The sequence below is a fragment of the Geotrypetes seraphini genome, chromosome 8, assembly GCF_902459505.1.
Source record: "Geotrypetes seraphini chromosome 8, aGeoSer1.1, whole genome shotgun sequence".
In the NCBI taxonomy this organism is placed as follows: domain Eukaryota; kingdom Metazoa; phylum Chordata; class Amphibia; order Gymnophiona; family Dermophiidae; genus Geotrypetes; species Geotrypetes seraphini.
Window position 1 is genome coordinate 50,548,579 of NC_047091.1, and position 20,196 is coordinate 50,568,774.

The window sequence follows — 20,196 nt, forward strand, 5'->3', positions numbered from 1 at the left end:
GCTTTTCAGAGGGAGATTTTAAGGCATGCCCCAGTCACTTCCTCTTTTGGCATCAGGAGATACCTTAATAAAATGTCATCTTCTGCTGCTAAGGGACCAGTCTAAAGATAAGAGCTTTGAGATTTTGCAGCTCTTATCAGGAGACTAGCTTCAAACACATCTCCTGCTGCCAATAAAGGGAGAGACCGCTGAGCAGGAATTCTTGTTCCCCAGTGGGAGTGCAGGAGATAACCAGTGAAAGCAGGATACTCTTGCTGACTGTGGGAGACTTGGAAGGTCTGCTTACTCTAGGCTTGGCTGGAAAGGCATACAGTGCCTGATTCTAAAAATAGCGCCTGAACTTAGGCAGCGGAAGGCGCCCCACCGCCTAACTTAATTGATTTTAATTGGTTTAATCGGCGCACTAATTGGCTATGCCAATTAAAAACCAATTAAAACTCAATTTTTAAAAAATGGAGGCACCCAAAAAGGTCACCATTATTCTACCTTATGATGCCTAATGCCACTGTAAGCATGGTTAACGCAGGAAGTAGTATTAGGCATTGTAAGGCACCCGCGTAGTTACGATTCTCGTGAAAGGTAGGTGCTGGAAATATAGACCTTAAAAACCCTGGCCTATATTTCTGGCGCTCACCTTTCACGTAGCTCCAATTCTATAAATGGCACCGTTGCACATTTCACATGCGATTGGTGGCATTTTTTTTTTTTTTTTAATATTCTTTATTCATTTTCATATTTTACATCAAGTGCACAAAATATTAAATTACAACAAATTATTACACAATATCACTTTTATATCTACTACATAAAATTCTAATAATATTTTTACCCCCTCCCCCACCACCCACCCTTCAACTGCTTTCCAATCACCATATACACATTATATTGGTGGCCGTTTTTAAGGCAGCCGCTGAGAATGGTGCCATTTACAGAATCTGGGACACGGTGCCAGAGGCTGGGAGAGTATCTGATCTGATCGGTGTGCCCTCACTTACAGATGCAGCTGCTTCTAGAGGCATCCAAAAGATAACCAGCTTTGCATATGCAGGTGTAGCTTCCTCGAACGTTTGTACACTCTCCGTTCTCACAGAATCCGGCCTCCGAACACTCATCGATATCTGAAGGCAAAAGAAAAATCACAAGTATCACTCTCATATGCTACCTCAATGAAATTTATTTTTTTACCTGCAGCGAGAGCTGCTATCTGGGAAATTTTCTAGTCCAGTAATCCACAGGAGTTCAATACAGGCTTGTACATCTATTCCAGATTTTAACCTTTTCCAAGGTGAACCCTCACCTACACCTAAACCCTAAGGATATAATGCAAAATTAGCAGAGTTCTAATTAGACCAAATTACACTTAAGGTGGAAGCTTGATATTGCATTCTCACACTCCGGTTTGAGACGATTGTTTCTGTAGTAATTTTTCCTAACAAGTTTGATGCCCGCTTTGTATAAGAACTGGAATGTTCAATTGAGAATAAAAGTACAGAGATTTCCACTCAAACTAAACCATAAATGACTCACCACAAATAAAAGATGCCTCTTTTACAAAGCACTACATGGCCTACTACCTAACTGCTCAGTTCCTGTTCTCGTCTCCAAGCCTTCCACATATTATCAATCATTTTCTACCTTTCCTTCAGTCAAAGGCTCTACTCTGAAAAGAGTCATTAACCAACTCTTTATCATAACAAGACGCTTCCAGGGTCCCCAAACTGGGCCAAATGGTTAGAATTGTTGTTAGGTGCCATCAAATCATGTTCGAGTCCTAACAATTTGATAATGATATCAAGTTTTCATGGTAGAATACAGAAGTAGATTGCTGGGCCTTTCTTCTGCGCAGTATAAATTTGATGATGTCGCCATTGTCTCAAACGCGATCCTCTGCTGCCCAGATGGGTGATACATCATTAGTCTGACATCTCCACTGAAACCTGTCCACCTTGGGAGGCCCTGCTGGTAGTGCAACTACTGACAGCATAGCTTTCAGCTTCTCAGATGTGCGCAAGCCCCAGTGGCACGACAAGCCCATGTATCATGGTTAGAATATCAGCCTCTTATATGCATTTTAGAAAGCTATTAAAAACCCACCTGTTCTCAAAATTCTTATAACCCTCCTAAGCAGTATATTGATGTAAAACTACTGTTAACTTGTCCAATGGCCAATGTTCTTGTAGCTCAATGATAATGGTCAGTTCACCTCTTCTGTAAACCATATAGAACTGAAAGGTTGTGTGTTGTGTTGTTACACCCTCTATGTCTTTGTTTAAGAGTGTACCTGTTGCTCCTTTCAGGTTACCCCACTATGCCTTTGTTTAGGGTTGTCTTTGGAGTTTCATGCAGGTTACAACCCTCTCTGCCTTTTTTGAAGAATAAGTCTTACGTTTTGCTTTGATTCCATTGTTTTCATCATTCCACTGTTTGCATACTTCCTGTTTTTAGTTCTATTTAAATTTATCAACTACATCCAAGAAAACATCATGTTCAGAATAACACTGAATCCACAGCCAATAAAATAGAAAAAAAAAAAATCCCGGCAAATTTCAAAAGAAACCTATAATAATCAAATCAACATTTTAAAAAAAGTTTGCAAACTATAGGGATCCAAGACCACAGTTCTAAGAAACAAAAACCCAAAAACCCTTCTTCAGTAAGGTAAGAGGAAACATATTTCAGGTTTATTTAGTATAGGGCAAATAAAACTATTAGAATAAAATTAGATTAACTATTGAAGGGGAGGAGGAGGCAAGAAGTTGCCTAGGTTACAATAAAATAAATTAAAATGATCTAATTTTAATCTAAGACACGAGAGGGAGGGTTGTGAAAAGAACAGACTAAGACAAAGACAGGTGACGGGGAAGGGTGACTGCCGGGGCCAATAATTTGCGAGAGAGGAGAGTGGATAAGGAGAATGAGAGGTTCCTTCAACGGATTTTACCTGGTATTTTACTAGCTTCATCTCTAGCAGTTTTCAAATCTAAGCTAAAAGCTCATTTTTTTGAGGTAGCTTTTAACTCCTCCCACTCACTTGTAAAGTACCCATGTCTGTTTTATCAATCCCTCTGTGAGAAATTCCCTAACTCCTATTTGTCCTGTTTGTCTGTTTTATTTAGATGGTAAGCTCTATTGAACAGGGATTGTCTCTTACATGTTTAATGTATAGCACTGCATATAGGGTTACCAGATGTCTGGGTTTCCCCAGACATGTCCTCTGTTGGCAGCGTAGGCAACATTTTTATTTTGATACTTTTGTCCGGGGAAACTGGACATCTGGAATCCCTACAGCTGTGGTCTGTAGATATTGCAAGGCCTGCACCCCTATCCAGAGTCTCGTCCCCCCCTCCCCCCGGCGAGATCCAGTGTTTGCTCACCATTCACGATTCCAGCAGCACTGCTCTAACTTTTCAGGCTGCAGGCAGCAAGAGAGAAATAAACACACTGCATTCGGCAATCCAGCTTTTCCTCCTGTCCCCGCATAGACGGAAAGCAGTAGCGGAGAAAAAGCTTCCAGGTCGCCGAAGACAGCGTGTTTACTTCGCTCACACTGCCTGAAGCCCAAACAGTTTAGAGCAGTGCAGCTGGGATTGAGAATGGTGAGTGAGCACCGGATCTCACTAGGGGTGGGGAGTGGAGGGAAAGCATGGGGAGAGTAAGAGATTTGCTGGATCGCAGGGATGGGAAAGAAAGATGCCAGATCTCCAGGTGAAGGAAGGGAAGGGGCAGAAAAAAAGATGCCAGATCACCGGAGGCACGGGGAAAGGAAGGAAAGAGATGTCAAATCACTGGATGGGAAAGAGGGGAAGAAGAGAGAGATTGCAGTCCAGGCAAACGGAGGGAGTGATTCCAGACTAAGGAAGGGGAAGGGGACGGGAAAGACAGAGGATGCCAAACAACAAAGTGGGGAGGCGGAAAGAGAGAATAGAGCAGGGCTGGGGGCAGAATAGGGCAATTACATGGGAAGTTTAACCAAAATGAGGCATGAAGTCACAGCAGGTGTTTTGTCTGTGGAGAGGACATATGCATGAATAACTGGACTTCACCTTTTCCCTAGCTACTCATTTGACCACTAGGGAATGGGGGGGGGGGGGGCAATGGGTAGTTCCAGAAGGGGGCTCATTGTGTGTTCTGGGAGAGGGTTAAGAAGAGCAAGAGAAACCGGCATAAAGTTTTGGTGTAGCTGAAAATGCACTAGCATTTTTTACCAAAACAAGGCTGAACGTGAATTTCGAGTCATTTTGGTGCCGAAGTTTAAACCAAAATTCAGTCAGCCTCTACTATGTGGAAACTACCTTGAACTGTATTGCCCTGCTATCCACCATAGTAAGAATAAAGAGAGAAAGAAATGGACTTCCTCTGGTAATTGGAGTTGAGGATCTAAAGTACCAGAGACATTACAATAATTTTGATTGCAATTTATCATCTCGTGCCTTCCTCTTTAACAATGAATTTGTATCCATGCAACGCTAGAGCGGAGAATGGTAGGAGACTTGGATCGTGGTCCGGGTCGTAAATTTCATCAGACCTGGGAATGTTTCTGGCAGGATCTCACCCCGCATGCACGTAGTAGACTATTGAATATTTAAGTTTGACTCGGACTCTCAGTTTTTTGATATGGCACTGGACTCCTGGGGTGCGAAGGGATGGGAAGAGGGGGGGATAGTTGCATTGTTATTTACTGAACTATGCTGCTGATTGTGTTGAGTGTTTACTGTTGAAACAATAAAAAACATTTGAACATAACAATGAATTTGTTTTCCTAAATACTTGAGTTCAGTAAACAGTTCAGAACAAAAGCCTTGGAAGTGGACTAGCTTATTGAGAGTGGAAAACTTGAAGAGAGAGAGAGAGAAGTTGTTTATAGCCTCCCAGAGAATTCCAGTTCTGACCCTGGTTGCAACCAAATTAATACTGTTTATGTAAAGAGGTTATCCATACTCCAGATTCACTATAGGCAGCCTTCCAGCACACCGCCCCACTAAAATAGCAAATCATACTAATCTTTTGTAGTTTTGCAGGAAAAAAAAATAACTTACCTACGCAAGATCCATTCACACTCTCAAATCCTTTGGGGCATTGTACATCCTGTGTTCCTTGTGATGCAGTGTGTCCTAGGTAAAGAAAACCTAGAATTAAGGATTTAAATTATATCCAAGTTTCCAAGTTTATTAAAAAGTTTGATATACCACTTAAAAATTGTCAAAGCGGTGTACATTACATTTAAAAATATAAAAATATTGGTGAAACATAATTATTACTTAAGACAGAGACAAGACAAACTGAAACACATAAGAACTACAATCATGTAAAGGAAAGAGGGACAAAGAGGGATAAAACAATGGGGGAGGGAAGCTATCCTCTTCCTTATTTATTTATTTTTTAGAGAGTAATCAGTGGTCTATCCCTAAGATACATAAGACAAGAGAACTTCAGAAGAAAGAGCAACTTTTGCTATAACTGTCTTAAGCACTGTTCTTTCTAAATCGAGCAGAGTCCTCCCTTACAGTCCTGCCAGTGGATGGTGCTGTTTCACTATCACAGTTTCAATAGCAATGGGCAGGAAAGCTCCACAGGACTCCAACTTCTTAGCCACACACGTGGTGATGTAAGGATAGATGGAGCCGACCTGGAACTAGGGCTAGTTTAGAAATTAACATTTCTGCGCATGATCACCCCTTTCCCGCCACGGTATACAGTATATAATGGCGTATGCAGAACCAACCAAGAAATTGACCCTGTAGATCACAGGTGTCAAACCCAAGGCCCGCAGGGTAAATCCGGCCCGCCTGTTCGTTTTATGTGGCCCATGGTCGATGCCCCCAGTGGCTGGCTTCTTCCTCTACACCTCATCCAGAAGCATTCCCTCTGATGTTGCGACGTCAGAGAGAAGACTTCCAGTTCAGGTGAAGGACACACGAGGAGCCGCTGCACGCAGTTCCATGTACACTATGGCTATGAGGAGGAGGGAGCCATCCACAAGGTAACACTGGGGGCATTGGACCGCGGGCCACATAAAACGGCCAGGTTGGAGCCGGCCAGATGGTTAGACACCCGCTGGAGGGAGGCACAGCATGGAGGGAGGGAAACAAAGGTAGGGGGAATGATTTTATTTTCAGGTTAGTGTTTGAATTGTGTCAATTTTGAGCATTTTAATCTGCTGTCTCTCTTTTGCACTGCTCAAGAAGAAATACATTTGTTTCTTTTTCTCTGGGGGTTGTATTGCATGCAGAATCTTGAACCTTAAGAGTCTTTTTTTAAAAGAATATATTAGTACTTTTAGTTTTTGGGCCTGTTTTTGCATAGGGGTTATCTGTGTTCTGGTAGGAATGAATGTTGAAAAGCATACAGTGTGTTTTGTGTAGTTTAATTTTGTGGTTAACCATTACCATTATGTGTTAATAAGATTATATTATGTGTGTGTATATATATGAAAAATGAATGGAAAAAATGGTGTTATAATTAGTATTATTATGGGGCGGGGTCTGGGGTGGAGATTGGGCAGGGTCTGGCCCGCAACTTAGCCTGTGTTTTGGATTTCGGCCCCTTAATGTGATTGAGTTTGACACTCCTGCTGTAGATCCACAGAGAAAAATCCAAATCCAAAACAAATGACTGTGGAGACCAGTGTTCCCTCTAAGCGGGCGGGTGTTGTGAGCAAACTTTTTTCACTGTGAGCTAAAAATATCGGGCGCCAGCAAGTTATGAGCCAAATAAATATGTTGCTTTCTACCACAGAACTTCCTTACGTTTGTATGGAATCTATCCCCTTTCAACTTTAGAGAGTGCCCTCTCGTTCTCCCTGCCTTAGCTACTAAGTCTATTCCCTTCAGTACCTTGAATGTTTCTATCATGTCCCCTCTCAATCTCCTCTGCTCAAGGGAGAAGAGGCCCAGTTTCTCTAATCTTTCGCTGTACGGCAACTCCTCCAGCCCCTTAACCATTTTAGTTGCTCTTCTCTGGATCCTTTCGAGTAGTACCGTGTCCTTCTTAAAGTACCAGTGCTGGACGCAGTACTCCAGGTGAGGGCGTACCATGGCCCGGTACAGCAGCATGATGACCTTCTCTGTCTCTTCAGTCCAGCATCTGCCCCTTCCATTCACTGTCTGTCTTTCCCTGCCATCTCTCCTCCTGCCCCCCCCCCACCCCCCAATTTGGTCTAGCATCCATCATCTTTCTTCTGTTCCCCTCATGGTCTGGCATCTCTATCCTTCCCTCCCCCCTGTGGTTTTTAGCATATCTCTCTTCTCATTTCCTCCACTCAGATCTGATCATTCTCTGCTCTCTCTTCCCTTTTCTTCTCTGGTCTTCCTTCTCTATTTTCTGCCTCCATCTAAATTAAATTCTTTCTTACTATTTAGTCCCGTTTCCCTCTTTTCACTGTGTCTACACACAGCTTGTCACCCCTTTCCCTCACCCCTCCATTATCTTACTATTTTCTTCCCCCTTTATTTATCTCCTCCTTCCATCCAGTATGTGTTCTTTCCCCACTTCCATTCAGCATCTGCTCTCCCTTCTCAACTGACATCCATCTGCCTTCTGCTCTCTCTCCCTTCTTCTCACTTCCATCATCTGTCCCCTTCTCTCTCTCTCTCATCTCCTCCATTCCATCATCTGCCCCTTCTCTCTCTCTCTCTCTCTCTCCCCCCCCCCCCAACTTCCATCATCTGCCCCCCTTCCCCTCACCTTTGTGGGTCACTTTCTTTCCCCTGAGGGTGGCTCATGTCACAGGGGAAGCTTTGGCCGAGCAGAACCGCTTGATTGACAGTGGAACTTACTTGATTGATGTCGATGCTGGGGCCCGTTGCCGTTTGAAGGAAAAAAAAAAGGTGGAAAAAAGGAACCTGTAAAGGCGAGAGGAAGGGAAACCTCCAGGACAGCTGCTTTTTGCCCTCCTTCAGCGGCCCAAGAGTTCAGACCAGCAGCGGCAGCTCTGTATGCTTTTAACTTCGGCACAGAGCTGCCCCTAATCAATAGTTTAGCGCGGTTTCATGAGGCAGCCTCGGGGCCTTTGATAGCCGGCCCGCTTCGATGATGCGATGTGGGCCGGCCTAGCAAAGGCCCCGAGGCTGCCTTATGAAACAGCGCTAAACTATTGATTAGGGGCAGCTCTGTGCCGAAGTTAAAAGCATACACAGCTGCCGCTGCTGGTCTGGAGGTGCGGAGACAAGGCAGGAGGCAAACGCGGTGGAAGGCAGGAGTCCCGGCGAAGGCAGGAGTCCCGGCACAGCGACTGCAACAGGAAGTTGCAAGTCAGCTGACGCCGGCCTTTCGTTGCGGCGGGGACCGAATCCTTCGCGGACCGGCAAGATTTTGTTTGCGGACCGGCGGTTGAAGAACTGTGCTCTACACTGTGTGCGCTGTGACGAGAAACTTGTGCGCTGCGAGGTAATATTTTGTGCGTCAGCGCACCCCAGCGCAGCTTAGCGGGAACACTGGACTGATATTGCTGATGTAGACTTTATTGGAATAAAAAATGTCAATAAAACATCCACAACTTTTACACACTTGTGAGGAAACCATACTTGGACCCCTGAGGAAGACTTATGGTGAAACATGGTCCATGTAGGGTTCTATAATTCAAGTTGTGGATGTTTTATTAAAGACAAAGAAAGGTACTGCAGACAAATGTATAAGATACAGACAAAGTTTTGATCAACACGTCTTCTTCAGGGGTCCCATAGAATGGTGGTTATCAAACACAAGCAACAAAAATGCCTGATCTGTATGCTGGGTGCTTTAATTATGAAAATATGATGCCAAAAAACTGAAGTTGATTGAAACACGGTCCATGTTAGGTCCCATATTCTGTAAAAAGTGTTCCATTTGTATGCAATAATCTGTTTGTTCGAAATAAACTTTGCCTGTATCTTGTACATTTGTCTGCAATACCTTTCTTTGTCTTTGGTTTGCTGCAATTTTACTGCAGATTTGTTGGATTTTTTTCCTTGTCTTTGTGGATGTTTTATTGACATTTTTATTCCTATAAAGCCATATGCTCCATGCCCCCTCCAGTTTTTATTTGTCCACGGTTTGGGTTCACCTTCCTCATCTCTCCATTCGGGTCACTCAGTGAGCTCCAAACCATCTTCTTGTTCAGCTCCTAGTCTTTACCTCACATGTTAATACTCCTCCTAAAGATAATTCTCAGGAGCATTTGCCTTTGTTGCAACAATTTCTGACACAATAACATGCACAGCAGTTACAGTATTTACCTCCAGCTGTTCAGCCTGTTTCTTAATCTTATTCTGGGTATGTAGAATGCCCTCTATCATCTGTAGCTCCACACAGACAACATACTTGGTCAGTATCCTCTTCTAGATCTTTACCTGACCAAATTTTCTCAGATGAAGAACTTTGTTCCACTCATGCTTCTCCTAACAACACAGTGTTGGACAAGTGCAGATCTACTGGTCTTCTTTCATTCCCCTCTCTGCCTGAGCACATACGTACCTCTCATATCCACAATTCTTGCTTCAAAAGTCAGAGCCTCTTCAGATCCACACTTCTTCTATACTAGATCCCAGAAAGGACAATGTGACTGTTCTGAAATATTTGCCTGTTTCCAAAGAACTCATTGTGCTGCTATTGCATGATGTCCTACAGGAAAACCACAAAATGATATGGGCTACTCCATACTCAGTCCAGGCTACTTAGAGGAGTCTAGATGCTAAATACAAAGTCCAGATTATTTTGGGTCATGGAAAAGTTTAAACTTTCTTATCTCTCTCTCGTAGTCAAGTCTGTAAAAAGCCAAAAGCTCTTGGGACTTCTCAACAAAGGACTTGGGACTTCCCTCCAACAAAGGATATGAAAGTCATGGATGCTCTGGTAAAAAGATGTACCAAAATGCAATGCTAAGTTCCAGAATAGCTATGTATCAGTTCCATTACACCCAGTACTTGTACACCATCATGGATACTATCAGATCCATTACTGACCAAACATCGGGATCTACTCGCACTGTTCTTGAATCCAGTCTCTCTTTGTTAGAAGACAGTTCTAAGAACATGATATGCAACACTCATGACGTTTATGATACTGCTATCAGAGGGGCAGAGTAGGCATCTCGACTAGATGAATGTCTTAGCTCAAATCCTCTGCTGATAAAATAGCTGATGCTCCTTGTATAGGTGAAAATTTGTTCGGAGATGAGGTGAAAGAACTTACTAAAATGTTAAAAGGACAACAGTACAACTCTTAGCACTCTTGAAGACGATAAAAATGACCAAAGTTGGCTTACAAACGTCTTCCTTAGTATCAGAATAAGAAGCCCTTCATCAACCGGAAATAGATTATCTATGGACGTTCGACATGCAACCAAAGATCCTCTTGCCCCTATCAACAACACTCCTCTACTTCTAACAGATTGTCACAGATATCAAAAAACCTCCAAAAACTACAGCAATAAAAAATAATCCCCTCCTTTTGATAGGATTATTTTCCCTGCCATTCCAGTAGGGGCAAGATTACATTATTTTTACAACATTTGGACAAAAATTACCACCGATCGATGGGTTCTTCAGATTCTTTGCAGAAGATATTGACTTTATTTTCAGTCCCATCTACCAAATCAGCTTCCTCGCATGTACACACTCTCTGCCAACCATCACTCTCACTTGCTTCAAGAAGTAACCAGATTCGCAAATTTAGGCAATAGAGGAAGTTTCCCTTTGCTTCTAAAATGAAGGATTATATTCAAGATATTTTGCAAATCCAAAGAAAACAGATGGCCTCCTTCCAATTTTGAACCTAAAAGCTTTGAACAAATTCATTCTCAACAAATTACCTCTTCTTGACCAAACAGTTGGATGACTTCCATCGATCTACAAGATGCGTATCTTCATATTCCCATACATCCAAAACACAGGAACTTCCTTAGTTTTCAGTTTGCAAACAAACATTATCAATATCGAGCCCTCCTGTTTGGCCTCACATCAGCGCCCAGTGTTCACCAAGTGTGTAGTTGTCGCTGTTGCCCATCTTTGAAAGCAAGGGCTCTCGATCTACCCATATTTAGAAGATTGGCTAATTATTGATTCCTCCCCAGAGCAAAATTACCATGTGCTGCTAAAAACAATTCGTCTTCTCCTAGATTTAGGATTTTTAATAAATTATCAGAAGTCTCACCTTCAGCCAACTCAAACATTGGAATTCATTGGAGCCTGTCTAGACATAGTACAAACAAAAGCTTTTTTTTAACTTCAGATGAGAGCACAGACCACTTGAAATATGATTCTACAACTCCAACCTGGTCACATGGTCCACAGCACATACTCTTAATATTCCTAGGACACATGGCATAGACAGTTCAGGTGATACTGCTTGCCCACTTCCATATGAGACCTCTTCAGTGGGAAGTCTTCCATAGTGTAGCATCAGTGGCAGCCTTAAAGGCTGCCTCCAGTCTGCACTGTGCCTTTCCCTCTAACCAATCCTGCCCCTTCTGAAAACAGGAAGTTACATCAGAAGGGGTGAGACAGATCAGAGGGAAAGGCACAGTGTAGGCCAAAGGTAATCTGTAAGGTTACTGCTGGTATTACACCACGGAAGACTTCCTAAACCTGCAAAAGTATTAGACACCAGGGGTTGCATGGAGGAGTGAGAGAGCCGTGGGCAGGGCTGGGACTGGAGAAAGAGATGGCAGACTGTGGGAGGAAAGGCATAGCCATGGGGAGGGGGACCTGAACCCCCTTATTTGGGCTCATTTTGAAAGTATGCCTGAGAATCCAGAAAATCCAAAAATCCAGACTCACCCAATCCCCGAGCAGTCTGAATTTTTGGACTTCTACTGTACTGTATATGAACGTTCCACTGTGCTCTTTTACTGTGTACATTACTAATACTATATCATACTGTTATTATTAAGATCTGGGGCATATAGGGGGCAAGGGAGACAGGGATGCCAAAATTGATGTCTTGAATTAACCAGATTGTTATATCGATACCACTACTGAATATTGGCAGTGCCCAGCTTTGCCACTGGACTTCCCTGGCATTAACCGAATTGTGCTGCAGTGTTGGATCCAAATATTCAGCAGCACTATCAGATAAATAGTTGGGTTTGGCCTGGGCAGCCCAATTTTTCCTTGTGTGTGTGTGAGTGTATTCCAAGGGCACACTTCTCTCTCACCTTCCCAATGATAAAGAATGGCTGGGCAAAGTGAAGACAAAAGTTAGAACAGAGGGAATAGGGTAGGAGGAGAATGGATCGAAATTTAGAAGAGACAGGAGATAGAATAACAGAGGAGATTGGTATGATGAGAAGTCTTGAGACAGAGTCGAGACAAGAGTTAGACAAAAGGGGATGGAGAAGGCAATGAAAGGAGAGGAGAGGAGATGAGGGTATGAACAGAAGTTTTGTGATAGAGTGGAAACAGGAGTCAGATGAGTGAAGAAAAGTTCTCAGAGAGGAAGGGAGGAAATGATCATGTTGGAAATCATCCCAGACTGGAAACATGACAACATATGAATATCACATGGTCACTGTGCTCTAGTGAGGGGGAAATTTAAGAAAGATTGCAACCTTCTCATTTTAAATATGTAGCCAAGACACTAGCCAGATCATACGTCATTTGCATACTCACTGCTGATGGTTAGTCAGGGGGATAAAACAACAGGATATCATCATATTGTTTTCTAGAATGCCATTTAGCCAGGGAGGGCTCCAGGTCACTGACCATCCAATGGCTTCATGAATACGATGCTCAAAGCAGAGGCCAGCATCTGGGAAACACATTATGAGGAGAACGGAGAAGGGAACGGACGACCTGAAGGTGAGTCTGAGTAATCCATCAGAGTGCAGTTGGATAAACATGATTTGACTGAGTAATAAGACACCATATAAAGAGATTTAAAACTTTTGCAGAAAAAAAAAAATAAATAAAAGTAAAGTGCAATCTAAATCAGTGTTCTTCAACCGCCGGTCCGTGGACTGGTGCCAGTCTGCAGAAATTTCCTGCCGGTTCACAGGGCCGGCACGTGCATCGGGCCCGAGACAGTGTTCTTCAACCGCCGGTCCATGGTGTGATCGATGCGGTGTTATCTTCGGGCCTGCTCACCTCTTCCTTACTGCCGCAGTGCACAAAGCCGCGGGCTGCGGCTCCTACGCGCATCTTGCACCTGAACCGGAAGCCTTCTCTCTGACGTAGCAACATCAGAGGGAAGGCTTCCGGATGAGGCGTGGGACACACATGGAGCCGCTGCCCTCATCTTTCTGCACTGCGGCAGTAAGGAAGAGGGGAGCCGGCCCGAAGATAACATAGAGGGTGGCATAAAACTGCCAGGCGGGAGCAAGCCAGAAGGAAAGGCACTACGAAAAGGCAGAATAGTCAACAGGTTCAGGAAAGGGGGCGCTCAGAGGCAATACTGTACACCGAAACACTAAGCAGAAAAATACTCTATATATGAGGTGCCCTCAGTGTGAACGAGCAGCGATGGGAGACAAGCTCCAATGCTTCACAAGTCAGGTAGAAGTCATAAACCCCCACCCGCACACCATCACTGGGCACCCAATGTGTGCAATAAATCAAAGTGAAAACACTCACAAATCAAATCAAAAAAATCAACTGAGGTGAAAAACAAGTGAAACCTCTGAGCGGCCCCTAACAGAACCAGTCCAGCCAGCTCCCCAGAAAAAATCAAAGTGCCAAAATGAGAAACAGACTTAGCTGAATGTTGTAAACATATCTGGAGCACAAGAATAAAACAGCTACAGAACACCAGGTTCAACCAGCCTGGTTTCGGGAACAAGCCCTTCTTCAGGAACCCATACTGGAAGCTGTGAAAATCCGAGTCAGCTGGAAAAAGGGGGTGGAGGAAAGGCACAGCATGGAGCATACACAGCATGTGTTTAATGAAACCCACCCCCTGTTCTTTGAGGCCTCACTACTTAAAATCTTAAATAGTATCCTATGCTAGCTTTCCACTGTTTTTTTTTACATTGTGGATAAATCATATATCACAATCATTAATTTAATTTTTAATTGCATTGTTACATAATGTTCATCCACAAAACGAAGCATTAACTGAGTTAAGCAAAATTGTCCGATTCAGTGTATCTGATAGAGCTTTTGTTAAAATTACCTCCTTTTCCATGTAAACGGTTATAGGGAAGGTAGAAGTATAGCTGGTCATGTACTATTTGTCTTTAATTAGAGAAAGAGAAATCTAGTAAAAAACAAAACAAAAACAAACCATGGAGGGAGGGAGGGAGACAACAAACATAGGGGGAATGATTTTAATTTCAATTTAGTGATTGAATTGTGTCAATTTTGAGAATTTACATCTGCTGTTTATATTTTGCACTGTTCAGGAAGAAATGCATTTGTTTCTATTTCTCTGGAGTTGTACTGCAGGCAGAGTCTTGCATCTTAGGGTTTGTTTGTATATATTAGTACTTTTAGTTTTTGGTCCTGTATTTGCATTTGTGTTCTGGTAGGAATGAATGTTGAGAAGCATACAGTGTGCTTTGTGTAGTTTAATTTTGTGGTTAACCATTATGTGTTGTTAATAAGATTATATTGTGTGTGTATATATGAAAAATGAATGGAAAAAATAGTTTTACAATTAGTACTATTATGGGGGCGGGGTCTGGAGCAGAGATTGGGCGGAGTCTGGCCCACAGCTTAGCCCAGTGTTTTTCAACCACCGGCCTAAGGACAGGTGCCGGTCCACAAAATAATTTTATTTCTGCTGGTCCATAGGTGTAAAAAGGTTGAAGACCACTGGTCTAAATCACCATTTAATGAAGAAATAACTAAATTTTTTGTATAAGCCTTAAAAAAAAGAAAAAAAAAAAAGTTTCCATAATGCACACATGTTATTAGTATGCATGCTAGATAAAAATGTTTAGCAGGCATATGTTGAACTGCAAAATCCCCCATGCTATTAGACTGATATCCCCTTCCTCTCCAATGCTCATAGGAATTTTATGAGCTGTTACTGCCGCAGGTGGCACTAAAAACTGCGCTTTGATTTTGAAAAAGGGAGGGATAGTGAAGGAGTCAGTTAGCATGGGGTTTTTTTTTTTTTGACAGGGCATTGGTGTTTCAAGCAGGCAAACTGCAATCTTGGTTAGGTGAATGTATCCATCAAGCTTTGTCTTATTGTTCTTTTCGAAAACTAGTTAAGACCACTTTGTTTGACAAATTCATTACCTAATTTAGTTTTTAAGATTGTAATTAGTGTATTTACAGTGTGCTTGTACTCTCGCTGATTGTCCAGTTTCTCTTCTGTGTAAACCGCCTAGAACTGCTGGTGATGGCAGTATGGAAGAATAAAGTTATTATTTTCATCTCCCCAGCTATCCAATTGCCTTGACTTCACTCCAACAATGCCCCAAACTCCTAATCTAGGCTCCAACCCTCATCCACCCTCAACAAGGATCCCTTGTAATGCTAAGATTCTCTGCCACAATCAATCAAAAGCAACATGATTGGGCAAGCAATTTTATAAAAGCCAATTTTTGTGGGAAAAGCACTGCTTTACCTGTAGAAAAGGGCAATTTTCTATGAGCACTTTTTACCTGTGATCTTTGCACCAGTTTTTAAAGTGAAAGGATGGGAATATCACAACTTAAAACATGCCTAGGTAGAGAACATAAGAACATAAGAACATAAGCAGTGCCTCCGCTGGGTCAGACCTCAGGTCCATCTTGCCCAGCAGTCCGCTCCCGCGGCGGCCCGAACAGGTCACGGCCTGTCTGAGACACCAGAAGGGGCCCCCTTGCCACCTTGGTTTCCCATTGAGTTTTATCTTCCCATCGAAGTCCTAACCCTCCGGTCTTGCACATGCACGACCTGTTCGGATTTCTATACTTATTACTTGGTTTGCTTTCTATACCTGTGTTACATCCCAGCACCTCTCTCAGTATCCCACGATCCCCCTATCCCTCAGGAATCCGTCCAATCCCTGTTTGAATCCCTGTACCGTACTCTGCCTGATCACTTCCTCCGGTAGCGCATTCCAAGTGTCCACGACCCTTTGGGTGAAGAAAAACTTCCTTGCATTTGTTCTGAACCTATCTCCCTTCAGTTTCTCCGAATGCCCCCTCGTACCTGTTGACCCCTTCAGCCTGAAGAATCTGTCCCTATCCACCCTCTCTATGCCCCTCATGATCTTGAAGGTCTCTATCATATCTCCCCTGAGCCTCCTTTTTTCCAGAGAGAAGAGCCCCAGCCTATCCAACCTCTCGGCATATGGGCAGTGTTCCAGCCCTCTTACCAGTTTCGTTGCTCTCCTTTGGACTCTCTCAAGCATTGCCATGTCCTTCTTGAGGTACGGCGACCAATATTGAATGCAGTATTCCAGATGTGGACGCACCATAGCTCTATACAATGGCATGATGACTTCCCGCGTCCTGGTTGTTATGCCCCTCTTTATGATGCCCAGCATTCTGTTGGCTTTTTTCGAGGCTGCTGCGCACTGTGCAGATGGCTTCAGTGATGCATCTACCAGCACACCCAAGTCTCTCTCAAGACTGCTGTCTCCCAATAATGCCCCCCCCAATTTGTATTTGAACAGCGGGTTCTTTTTACCTATATGCATGACCTTGCATTTTTCCACGTTAAAGCGCATTTGCCATTTGTTTGCCCAGTCTTCCAGCTTGTCCAGGTCCCTTTGCAGGTCCTCACACTCCTCCCTAGACCTAACTCTGCCGCACAGTTTGGTATCGTCTGCAAATTTTATAACCTCGCACTTTGCCTCTTTTTCCAGGTCATTGATAAATATGTTGAAGAGTAACGGCCCCAGCACCGATCCCTGTGGCACACCGCTCGTGACTCCCCGCCAGTCAGAGTATTGTCCCTTTACTCCGACCCTCTGCAGTCTACCCGACAACCAGTGCTCGATCCATCTGTGCACATCCCCTCCCACCCCGTGGTTCCACAGTTTCCTAAGCAGCCTTTCATGTGGCACCTTGTCGAAAGCCTTTTGAAAATCAAGGTAAATGATGTCTATAGGTTCCCCATTGTCCACCCGACTGCTTATTCCCTCAAAGAAGTGCAGAAGGTTCGTTAAGCATGACCTTCCCTTACAGAATCCATGCTGGCTTGTTCTCAGTAGGCCATATCTCTCGATATGCTCGCAAATACCATCCTTGATCATAGCTTCCACCATCTTCCCTATAATTGAAGTCAGGCTCACCGGCCTGTAGTTTCCGGGGTCACCCCTCGATCCCTTCTTGAAGATAGGTGTGACATTCGCCAATTTCCAGTCCTCTGGTACCTCTCCAGTTTTCAAGGATAGGTTGCAAACATGCTGGATTGTGCCCGCTATTTCTTGTCTTAGTTCTTTCAGAACCCTTGGGTGGATCCCGTCCGGGCCCGGCGATTTGCCGCATTTTAACCTGTCTATCTGCTTGAGGACATCCTCCTTACTTACCTCTATGTGTTCTAATTTTTCAGCCTGTTCCCCACTCATGACTTCCTCTGAGTCTGGTATATTAGATGTGTCTTCTCTCGTGAAAACCGACGAGAAGAACGTGTTCAACCTCTCAGCTACCTCTTTATCCTCCTTGATCACTCCCTTCCTATCCCCATCGTCCAACGGCCCCACCTCCTCTCTCGCTGGTCGCTTCCCCTTTACGTAACTGAAGAATGCCTTGAAGTTTTTCGCCTCCCTGGCCAGCCCCTCTTCATATTTCCCTTTTGCTTTTCTAACCTCTCGGTGGCATTCCTTTTGGCATTTCCTGTGCGCCTGGTGATTTTCCTCCGTTGGGTCCTTTTTCCATCTCCGGAAGGACACTTTCTTGTCGTTTATTGCCCTCTTTACTTCTGTTGAGATCCAAACCGGGTCCTTTGACCGCTTGTTCTTTCCGCCTTTCCTGAAACTTGGGATGTACATTCTTTGTGCTTCCTGCAGGGTGTCCCTGAATAGGGTCCAGGCGCTTCCTACAGTCTCCATCTTATGGACTCATAGATGGTTGCATAAACTAGAGTAGAGAAATAGCCTAATAGAACATAGAAGAATAGAAACATGATGTCAGATAAAGGCCAAATGGCCCATCCAGTCTGCCCATCAGTAACCATTATCTCTTCCTCTCTCTAAGAGATCCCATTTGCCTATCCCATGCCTTCTTTAATTCAGACACAGTCTCTGCCTCCACCACTTCTCCCAGGAGACTGTTCCTCGCATCTATCCACCCATTCTGTAAAAAAGTATTTCCTTAGATTACTCCTGAGCCTATCACCTCTTTAATTTCATCCTATGCCCTCTCATTACAAAGCTTCGTTTCAAATGAAAAACTCGACTCATGTCGTGGTATTTAAACGTCTCTATCATATCTCCCCTCTCCTGCCTTTCTTCTAAAGTACAGATATTGAAATCTTTAAGTATATCCCCATACACCTTATGATGAAGACCACACACCATTTTAGTAGCCTTCCTCTGGACCGACTCCATCCTTTTTCCGTTTCAACAATTTTATTAATAACTTGAACATTGCAATACAAGAACAGTTACTGAAAGAGAAAATACTGTCATCCATTTTATGACATAGATTATACAAAACCTCACCACCAACCTCCCCAAGCTATCAGAGTCCCCAGGAGCCCAAGTTAAGAAATTCCTATTAAAAGCCTCTTAGGACTCCTGTTATGAAAGGGCACCCGAGGTCCTTAACATTCCTGTCCCAAAGAGTCTCCCCTCCCCCGGAGAGAATAAAAGAAGACACCATAGTGCACAGGACAATACCCATTATCAGTTCCCAAACGCTAATAAGCAAGTCCCCATAAGAGCAAGACGCATATCAAGACTACTAACCCTAGGGCTCAAGGAGTGTTTTTAGGCTCCTAGTTTTTAAAAGTAAGCTGTAGAGCTTTAAGCTCCATCAACAAGAGTGCATGAAGCTTATGTGCTAATGCCAGATGGAAGGAGCTGTGCCTTGCGTCCAGTAGAGTTAGTATTCTATAATGGAATTCTGTTATAGAAGGGGCACTGAGCCAGTGGCATAGTAAGGGTGGATGGTGCCCCTTCCCCGCCGCATGCATGCCACCATCCCTTTTCCCATACCCCTTTTGACATCACTTACTAGGCACGGGTCCTGGAAGTAACATCAGAGAGAGAGCCAAAAAGGTACGAGGGAAGGCAAGGGGTGCTCACAGCAAGAGAGGAGTGAGTGGGCGGGAGAGCGAGCGAGCGGGCGAAGAGGAGGAGGGGTGCCACTGCAACCTTAAGAACATGCCCGGGGTGGACTGTAACCCTTGCACCACCCTAACTATACCACTGCCCTGAACATGTGGCATCGAGGCACCTAACTTCAGGTGCCAAGTTATAGAATTGCCCCCTTAACTGTAATCCCTCCAGGGACAGGGAAAAACCCTACTATATTTGGATGTAACTCACACTGAACAACTACTGAAAAAGACTTGAGTTAAACCCCTTTCCTACTAACAAAAATATATACATAATTTTACCTACATACAAGATGAGCAAGTTTCAAATACCCTTATACCCATGTAAATATGCATTTCTATAGTGCTTTCAAAAGTATGTATGTATTTTTCCCCAGAGAATATATTCACACGGATTAGCAAAATCATACTAAATGCATGGAACAAATGATGCGTGCAGGTATTAAAAAATTATGCCTCCTCCACCCCCACCCAATCACTCTATTTGCTGATACAAGCCACACATGCACTATAACAGATTATAGTTGGAAAGACAAATGTCATAAAATCCTTTTCCAAGACTTCAGTTTCAAGTGAATAAAACAAAGACGTTTTTCTTTTCTCTTTTGTATGGTTGAAATTCCTCACCAGGAGAGGGAGAATGATGTCATGGATGCTGCCCAGTCCCTATAGTAAAGCATTGTGTACTGTATGTGTCACTCATAGATTCCCGACCCCACCAAAATCCCCAAAATAGCAGCCAGTTAATTGAGTCTTTGCAGGGAAAGGAAACAAGCTATTCTTGGTAGATTTGACATGGGCTAGAGCTACACCAGGAGAGAGTGCTTGAGAGCATGCCGAGACCCTTTAAAAATATTCTGTCGGTGAGGTGGGCAGGGGTGGGGGCTCAGACTAAAGTGGAGGAGGTGTCTGTGCACAAGCTCCCGCATTTGGAACAGGCAAAAGGGTTTATATTTTCCTTAACTGTTCCAGACACCACTTAGAAATATGATAGTCTCATTGCCGTGGTTGGCAAGAGACCCTCATTAAAAAAATAATACATTAGTCATTCTCTAGACAGTAGAAA

General features: G+C 43.6%; 1 protein-coding gene across 3 annotated transcripts in view; it reads right to left on the reverse strand.

Moving 5' to 3' along the window:
* The window catches only part of LTBP4 (latent transforming growth factor beta binding protein 4), a 506,304-nt gene that overhangs the window by 140,007 nt on the left and 346,101 nt on the right, over positions 1-20,196 (reverse strand). For all 3 annotated transcript variants that reach the window (XR_004540381.1, XM_033955323.1, XM_033955322.1), the window contains exons 9-10: positions 5,037-5,111; positions 996-1,118 (exon numbers count right to left, since the gene is read on the reverse strand). Coding sequence is in view for 2 of the 3 variants with exons in the window: in XM_033955323.1 (XP_033811214.1) it covers positions 996-1,118; positions 5,037-5,111 (198 nt within the window). In the remaining variant the exon portion in view is untranslated. The remainder of the gene's footprint in view (positions 1-995; positions 1,119-5,036; positions 5,112-20,196) is intronic.